The sequence below is a fragment of the Zalophus californianus genome, chromosome 4 (assembly GCF_009762305.2).
Source record: "Zalophus californianus isolate mZalCal1 chromosome 4, mZalCal1.pri.v2, whole genome shotgun sequence".
Lineage (NCBI taxonomy): Eukaryota > Metazoa > Chordata > Mammalia > Carnivora > Otariidae > Zalophus > Zalophus californianus.
Window position 1 is genome coordinate 92,955,987 of NC_045598.1, and position 8,973 is coordinate 92,964,959.

The window sequence follows — 8,973 nt, forward strand, 5'->3', positions numbered from 1 at the left end:
GACTCAGCTACAATCTGTTCTCATCCTGAATTTCTCCATCATGGGAGCTGATAAAGTTTTCTCTCTTGTTTCCGTTTGAGTTGGATTTCTGGCGCCTGCCATGGAAAGTGGCCGGCTGGAACATATTCCTGCACGAGCGTGTGCACCCTTGGGAGTACGGAGCAGGTGGTGAGTGAGGGACTGCGTCCCCAGCAGAGTGGGGGCTGGGTAGGGCCACCAGGGCTGAGCGAGAGGGCAGGGAGCCTCATGGGTGAGCAGCGTCTGGGGTGGCTGTCGCTCTGGGCCACATTGCATGGGCAGGTTCACGCCCGGGGTCTCTCCCAGGGCTCCTGCAGAGCCTTCCTTCTTAGAGAGTGACTGAGCTCCTCTGTGTGGCCTCTGCTTGGGTGGCACGGACCAGGTGAGGCCAGTGCAGTGAGTGGTGGCTCCAACCTCAGCCTCTCTGATGTCCCAGAGCTGTAGGGAATGCTGCCGGCCCAGGTGATGGAGTTACCACCTCTGGTTTGCGTGGGGGTGAAGCGAATTGGGTCTTTGGTCAAGAAGGTGAGGGTTGGGACGACTGGAGTGCCATCTACGTCTGATCACCCTGATTTTGTGCTCCTTGCTCCGATACCTATGAAATGATATCGACCTCACAGTGGCTGGAGGCTGTTCCAGATGAAATGACATGTATGCAAAGCCGCCTGAACAGGTAGTTGCTTGTTGAACATGATCTTATCCGGTTCATACCCCTTTTCCTTTCCCACATCAGTTAATTCTATTTTTATACTGTCTTTGAAATCGGTGGCCTTCCGCTTAGGGTCACGATCTGATGCAGATTGCCAAGGTGAGTTCTGTCCTTATTCCAGGCAGTGTTAATTGATTGGTCCAAAATGATAGCTTTTATTTATTATTTTTTTACAGATTTTATTTATTTATTTGACAGAGAGAGAGAGAGTTCACAGAAGCAGGGGGAGCGGCAGGCAGAGGGAGAGGGAGAAGCAGGCTCCCCGCTGAGTAGGGAGCCCGGTGGAGACTGGAACCCAGGACCCTGGGATTATGACCTGAGCCGAAGGCAGACGCTTAACCCATTGAACCACCCAGGTGCCCGGGAAATGACAGTTTTTAAAGAGCAATCATTCCTTTCACTCATGTGGTGCTTTCCAGCCATAATCACCTGTAGTCACACCCCATTCCGGCTTCCTCCCCACAGCCTGGGGAGGCGGGTGCCATTCTGCCCATTTTTCAGATTTGGAAGTAAGCTCAAAGAGGGTGAGTATGCGTATGACAGGCAAAGAAGCAGGGAGTCACAGGGGCCATCTCTAACAGAGGGCAGGTCTTGAGCAGCCACTTTGGTGGCCTGCGGAGGTCCTGAGGCATTCCCGTTGGCCAGGTTGGGTGAGTGAGGGTGGCTGGGAGGATTCAGGTCCTGCTCCCTGCCGTCGAGTGGAAAGAATCCTGCCACCTTTGCTGTGAGGTCAGAGGTTGTTTTTATTTATTTTATTTTATTTTACTTTATTTTACTTTATTTTATTTTAATCTCCATCTTCCACATAAAGAAACTGAGACCCATTGAGGCCCACTGAGGCCCGAGTCCTACCATTAGTACAAATTCAGCCAGGTCCTTTGATTCCAAGTCTAAAGAGCTTTCCACTCAAAACACTGAAGTTTATGAGAGCCTGTCTGGCTTATAAAGCACTTTTTAAAGAGAATGAATGAATGCAACAATGACTCCTGACTTGCACTGCTCTTTGCAAAGACAGCCGGCATGATGTGGAAAAGAAAACGCAAGATTTGGAAGCCTATAGCCCCTCTGAAGAGAGTTTTTCTTTGTTTGTTTGTTTTTTCTCTTACATTATTTGCGTATTTTTACTGTGAACATTAAAAGGCACCTTTCCCTTCTTTCTGTGTCTTTACTCAGTGGCTATAAAATGTGGGCCACACAGTAGGCACTCAGTAAATAGGAACTCACTGAAGGAAGCCTCAGACCTTGCTCTGTTCCTCTCTGGACTTGTCTGGGTCTGGCTGCTGATAAGTCCTTCCCTCCTTGATGGTAGTGAGAACGCCTTTCACACTTGACCCCCTGGGCAGTGCTGTCTTGTCTGCCCTGACTCTTCTTCCCCTTTGTCAGTGAGTCACCTTGGGTGCTCTTCTATAGACAGCAGATCTCATTGCAAACAGGAGGCTGGGCAGATGGATGGAGAGAGGGCCCCATAGCTCATCTCCCTGGGTGGCTCGGGAAGAAATAGATGACTCAGTGCTGGGGACTCAGCATCGGGGACTATGACTCCAGCCCCGTTGGCAGCAGTGGAATGGGGAATGGAGGGCTTGCTAGTGTAGCCCTATTCCTGGCACCAGCCTAGAGGTCTGGACCTGCTTCCTGGGAGTCAGAACTGATGGGCAGGCCTCCTAACCCTCTAGGGGTAACCACATTGGCTAAAGAAACAGAGTGGCTCCCTTCTGTCCTGCTAGTCTACACCCTTTCTGGCTGGACCCCAGGAAGAGCAAGGCTGGGGCTGCAGGCTCTGGGACTCTATTTTGGCCTCTAGGGGCACTGGCCCAACCTGCGCTGGGGTTTTTTTTCATCCCACCCTGTTTGCAGCATGCGAAGGTGTGAGGCCAGTACCTGGCTCTGGATATAGAGTCAGAGAGAAAAAGAAAGCAGGGCCTCGGGAGAACCAGCCTCGCTGCTCTCAAAAATGTGCCAAGACCATCTGTATGACCACAGCCCCAAATATCTCTGCTCACAGGAAGCTGTTTTGGTTAACAGGCAGCATGGTAGGATACATTTTGGCATCAAAGAGACCTAAATTTAAATTCCTCTCTACTGCTTCCTGGCCGTGTGCCCATGAACCTCTCTGAACTGGTGACAAACATGTGACAAAATGAGGGGAATAATGTTTACCTCGGGTGGCTGATGTGAAGGGCAAACGGTCTCACCCATCTGTGGGGAGAGGTTTTGCTGTAAAGAATTGTGATCATGTGGCTCCCAGAAGGCAGAATGTGGGCATGTGGACTCTTTTGTCAAAACCACTCCAAGGGGGGCGCCTGGGTGGCTCAGTTGGTTGGGCGACTGCCTTCAGCTCAGATTATGATCCCAGGGTCCTGGGATCAAGCCCCGCATCAGGTTCCCTGCTAGCCGGAGGCCTGCTTCTCCCTCTCCCACTCCCCCTGCTTGTGTTCCCTCTCTCGCTGTCTCTCTCTCTCTCTCTCTCCCCCTGTCAATTAAATAAATAAATAAAATATTTTAAAAAATGCATTAAAAAAAAAAACCACTCCAAGGATGCTTGGGATCCTGGAGAAAGAATTTTTGCAAGCACTCAGTGTCTATGAGAATTTGTATCATCCCAAATCAGAGTGCCATCACCTTTCTGGCACCTAAGCTTGTGTGATACTGTAAAAGAAATGCCACACCAGCCAGTGGGAGCAATCTGCTCACCAGGCCACCATCCTGCAACTGGAACCCAGTGTAGAGCTTCAGCATGATCCCACATGTATGAATCTAGGAGTGCCTTGGGACATCTGGTCAACCCCACGTGCTTGGGCATGAGGGATGGGTAGGGAATTGGAAAGTGGCCTGAAGGAGAGCAATTAGAAAGGAACTTAGAAAATTGTGAGGAAGGCACTCCAAGGCCTAGAACCCTGAGGCTCAGGCCTGGGAGAGGAGTCCTGCTTGCCCAGGTCTTAGGGCAGTAATGTCTTATGTAAAGCCCAGGCTCTATGTGAGTCCGTGCTAAGTGAGAGCTTGAGGCTAAAGTATAAGAAGGAGATTGGGGTTTTTAGAGCAGGAAGGGGCCTTAAAGATAACTGAGTCCAGCTTCTTAGGACATGCACTCAGGACAACAAGAAGGAAGAGAAGCAGCTTTCTCTCACATGGGTGCATTTGTTAGGCTGTCATGGAGTGGAAGATGTGTGGCGGGATCTGTGGCTGTAGCTCTGTGTCTTGCAGGGTTGTGTGGAGCTGGCTGTGTTCCAGGATTGGGTGTTGTGGATTGTGTGGTTTGGGCTGTGTGAAGTGGAGCTGGGCAGTGACCTGCGGCCCAGAGGCCCAGAGTTCTGACACTGACTCACCTTTGAGGTATGGCCAGACTTCGGTACCGGGCCAGAGGAAGGCACAGGCCTCCTTCCTTGAGGGGATGAGTGGGGGTGGGTTGGGGGGAACGGAGTAAAATCTTCTTTCTCTGCCTTTTGGGGAATTCCAACTCTACCCCCTCATCCTGGGAGTGTAGTGGGCTGAGCAGGACCCACTCCCAAGAGGGCAGTTTCTCAGGTGAGCCTGCCACAACCACCCTCCTTGGGCGGGCCTAGAATCTGGGCACATGTCTTAGGGCCCTGCTGCTCCCTGCCAAGGTGCCCGTACAGGCTACTAGTCAATTCCTCATGACTCAGTAGGAGCTGAACCTCGAGGCAGGTGGACAGGTCTATTTTCCTGAGGCAGTGCTCTGAGGCCCTGGTGCACACACTTCCCACACTCAGGATCACCAGCCTGTGCATAAACTCACAGAGATGGGCCCGGTAAAAAGCACCTGAGAGTGTTTCTGCTTGCCCACTGCCCAAGGAAAGGACTGAGGAACAAGGGGCCAGGCAGGCTCTGTCTTCCCAGGATGCATGGAGATGCGGGAGCCCCTAGGAAAGAGTGTTCTTGCCCAGAGGTTTGCTGCCTGAATCCTCTGAATGACAGAGCCCTTGCATCCCTCTCCCTCTAATTCCAGAGCATCCACAACCAGAAAGAGCACTAGACCAGTAGGTAGGTGTGGGTTCCAGCATCGACTGTGTCACTGTTTCTGGGTAAGTCGCTGTCCTTGGGTTTGTTCATCTACAATGTAAGAATAATAACCAAATCTGTTCTATTGGTTATTTTGAGATGCAGTGAGATACTGTTGGTGAAAGTGGTTTGGAAAATTTATGCAACGTGACACAAGTGTAAGATATTATTATTAAACAACCTGCAGCTCTTACTCATTGCTCACAACATTCCCCGGCCTTTTAATATGCCTCCTCTTGGGAAGACCAAAGCCAGTGCTTCTTCATCTTTAATGTAGAAATGAATCACTTAGGATCCTGTTAAAATGAGAATTCTGATTCAGTAGGTCTGTGGTGGGCTCAGATTCTGCATTTCCTTGCTCCCAGGTAATGCCAGTACTGCTGATCTTGGGGACCATAGGCAAGCAGCAAGGACCAGAAGTACCCCTCACAGGAAAGGAGAATGAAATCTTGATCTGATCATTGGTTGAGAGAAAACAGCTTAGAAAAAGCAGCAGAAGTACGGGTTTATTCAAACAGCTTGCAGTCCAAGATGGCCTGCTGTTCACAAAGGATAAACTCCACTCTGGAAAAACAGAGAGCTAGAGGCAGGGAGGGGAGGGGGAGAGAGAAGCTGTGGGCGTGGGGACAGAGACAGAGAGAGAGAAGGGGAGAGACAGAGAGACACACAGAGAAAAACAGAGAGAGACAAAGAAACACAGACAGGGAGACTCAGGGAGCAAGTAGCCCTGGACAGGTCACTTCCTGGACCTCTCTGTGGAGCAGGCACGGTTGGTCTTACTAAGAGAGTCTGTGCTGCCCATTTTTGAGCCCACACTGTTGAGGATTTTGTCAATTTCACCTGGGATGTTTTGCTTCTCCTCATTCTCAGTCTCCCGATGGTAGAAGTAGTTAAAGTTGGAGACGATGACAGGCACAGGGAGGGCAATGGTGAGGACCCCCGCGATGGCGCACAGAGTGCCCACAATCTTCCCCCCAGGGGTGGTTGGGCACATGTCACCATAGCCCACAGTTGTCATGGTGACTACTGCCCACCAGAAGCCATCAGGAATGCTAGAGAAATGGGACTCTGGCTCATCCACCTCGGCAAAGTAGATGGCACTAGAAAAGAGGATGACCCCAATGAAGAGGAAGAAGATAAGCAGCCCCAGCTCCTGCATGGAAGCCTTCAGTGTCTGGCCCAGGATCTGCAGCCCCTTGGAGTGCCGGGAGAGCTTGAAGATGCGGAAGACCCGCACCAGCCGGATGATCCTTAGGATGGCCAAGGACATGTTCTGTTGGGTGCTGGGCTCTGTCTCCTGGACCAGCTCCGTGATGAGGGTTGCAAAGTAGGGGATGATGGAGATGATATCGATGATGTTCATGATGTTCCTGAAGAAGTCGGTCTTGCTGGGGCAGGCCACAAACCGGAGCACCAGTTCGAAGGTGAACCACACGATGCAGGTGGACTCGACCATGAAGAAAGGGTCAGTGAACATGGTGTGGGAGAGGACTGACTTGCTTGTGTTGAGGCTGGGGTCTCTCACCACCTTCAGTTCCCTCTCCTCCCGGAACTCCGGTAGTGTTTCCAGGCAGAAGATGGTGATGGAGATGACCACAACCAGCACAGAGACCACGGCCACGCCCCGGGCAGCACTGGAGCTCTCTGGGTACTCGAAGAGCAGCCAGAACTGCCGGTGGAAGTCATTGGTGGGGAGCAGTGTTTCAGGGTCTTTGATGAAGCCTTCATCCTCCCGGAACTGGTCCATGGCCTCGCTTCCCAGTTCATAGAAGGAGATTTCATCAGCAAAGACGTCGATGGGGACGTTGGCAGGGCGCCGGATTTTCCCACCTGATTGGTAATAATACAGGATTCCATCAAAACTGGGCCGGTTCCTGTCAAAGAAATACTCATTTCTCATGGAATCAAAGAACTGCATCCTTTTCTCCCAGTCTCCCAGGAGGGTCTCAGGGAACTGATTGAGGGTTCTGAGCTGGGTCTCAAATCTCAGCCCAGCAATGTTGATGATCACCCGCTGGTTTCCTTCATTCAGGACCACTGGCTCAGGCCCAGGGGAATCGACATAGTCTCCCGGGAGCTTGGAGAAGGCCGTCTCATGGTTGGTGCTGTCACCAATGAGGATCTTCCAGTTGGAGAAGGGGCTGCTCCCAGGCCGGCCTTTTGGGTTGGTTGGGTCAAAGTCTGTGGCATAGCCTGGCTCTTCCTGGATTTCATCTGAGTTATCAAAATTGACCAGAGCAACCTCCATTTCTTTCCAGCCACACACATCCATCCTAGGGGAGTCAGGAAAGCAGCATGAAGACCCTCAGTCTTCCTGGCCTTCCACGAACTGTGGAGAAGAGGAAGGTCATCATGCAGGAGCCAGGATGGGCTACAGTGGGCTCTGGATCATTGAGGTGAGATATACTAACGGGTCAAAAAATGACTTACTTTTAGCTGGGGAAGGAACCTTGTGGCTGCTTGGGCACCATTCTTCCCTCAAAAGCCACTTGCACCCCCTGAGCTTGCCTCCACTAATCACTAGAGGAGATCGCGAAGAAGGAGCCTGGCTGAGAGGACAACTATTCCTCCAGCAAAACAGGGTCCCCTTACACAACAGCAGAGAGGGGCCATAATGAAAGAGGAAGTTAATGTTTCTTAATAACAAAGCAGGTAATTTGGGACGCCTGGGTGGCCCAGTGGGTGGCCCAGTGGGTTAGGCATCTGCCTTTGGCTCGGGTCATGATCCCAGGGTCCTGGGATTGAGTCCGACATCGGGCTCCTTGCTCAGCGGGGAGCCTGCTTCTCCCTCTGCCTGCAGCTCCCCCTGCTTGTGCTCGCTCTCTCTCTCTGACAAATAAATACATAATCTTAAAAAAATTTTTAAAAAAAGCAGGTAATTTTGTATTTGGATGAAGTCCCTCAGTTCTCCCCATACTTTCCCATGTCCCCTCAGCCAGCTTCTTTCTCTTAGGGTGCAAACACTTCTCATCACCTCCGCCATTGCTCTTGAGCCAAGTGGTGAGGTGGGGTGGAGGCAAGAACCCAGCTGATTCTGTTGGGAGGGAGAGCAAGAGGGCAGAGGTGGACGGCCAACCGACAGACCCTCTGTGGTAGTGCGTGCCAGCCATTTGGGCCTGGGCCCTCCTCTGCAAGTAACTGCCAGGGTTGTTTGGAGGCGACATCAAATGGGATAGCGTATGTAAAATGCTATATCTGGTGGAAAGATCATTAAATCATAGCTATTGTTTTTGCCAAATTCTTCACGTAATAAGGATTTTAGAAGACAACAGCCATTGGTAATTTTTTTGGCATATGTCTAAGATGTTTGTGGGGAATGACTTCTTATTTATTTATTTATAAATTTTTAAAAAAGATTTATTTATTTATTTGAGAGAAAGAGAGAGGGGGGAGGGGCAGAGGGAGAGAGAGGATCTCAAGCAGACTCCCTGCTGAGGGTGGAGCCCAATGTGGGGCTCAATCCCATGACCCTGAGATCATGACCTGAGCCGAAATCAAGAGTCAGACACTTAACCGACTGAGGCACTCAGGTGCCCCAAGAATGATTCCATTTTTAAAAGTCATTTTAGGCAGGTAAGGAGTAGGTAGAGTGTGTGTGAATTGGGGGCAGGGTTCAGGAGAGTGCACCCAGTGGGCTTGGATATCCACAAACACAGACTAATTTTCCTTCCTTAGGGCCACTCAAGCTTCAGTTTCAACCTAAGAACACTGAGGCCAGGAAGGCTGGGGGTGTGGGTGGGACAGAGGTAAAATCTGGTGGTCATGACCTTGGAGTTTCACGTATAAGGATACCTTGTGGTGTACAGTGTTGTAGTCTTTTTGAAGTGGTTCCACATTTGTGTGTCTCATTGAATGACAATAATCGCGTGAGGTTGGAAAATGTTATTTTCGTTTTACAGATAGGGAAGCCAAGTCACAAGGGCCAAGTGTCCTTCCCAAGGTCTCACTAGTGGTACCGAGGTCAAGCTGAGCCTGCTTCCCGGACCAGGGCCTCTCCTGCTAGACTGTGGGACCCCTGAGTGGAAGCTGAGGCCTTGTGGGGAGCTGTGGGCCAGGGACATGGAAGTGGGGGCGCTTGGAGGCCCGTCGGTCCCATGCGCTCTTTCCTCAGTTCAGGAGCGGAGGTCAGGTCTGGGTGGTCGGGGCTGGTTGAGCCCTTGCCCTACCTCTTAGGAGTGTGTGGCCTTTGCAAGCCACCTGATTTCACTAAGCTGCCACTTCCTTGGCTG

General features: G+C 51.2%; 1 protein-coding gene across 1 annotated transcript; it reads right to left on the bottom strand.

Annotated features, from left to right (window-relative positions):
- Positions 1–5,480: 5,480 nt before the first annotated feature.
- Positions 5,481–7,016, bottom strand: KCNA10 (potassium voltage-gated channel subfamily A member 10). The gene has a single exon (XM_027624574.1). It carries the CDS (start codon positions 7,014–7,016, stop codon positions 5,481–5,483), a length of 1,536 nt encoding a protein of 511 aa, XP_027480375.1.
- Positions 7,017–8,973: the final 1,957 nt, after the last annotated feature.

Coding starts and splice junctions, on each gene's coding strand:
- KCNA10 (XM_027624574.1), bottom strand. CDS start 7,016: ATGGATGTGTGTGGCTGGAAAGAAATGGAGGTTGCTCTGGTCAATTTT.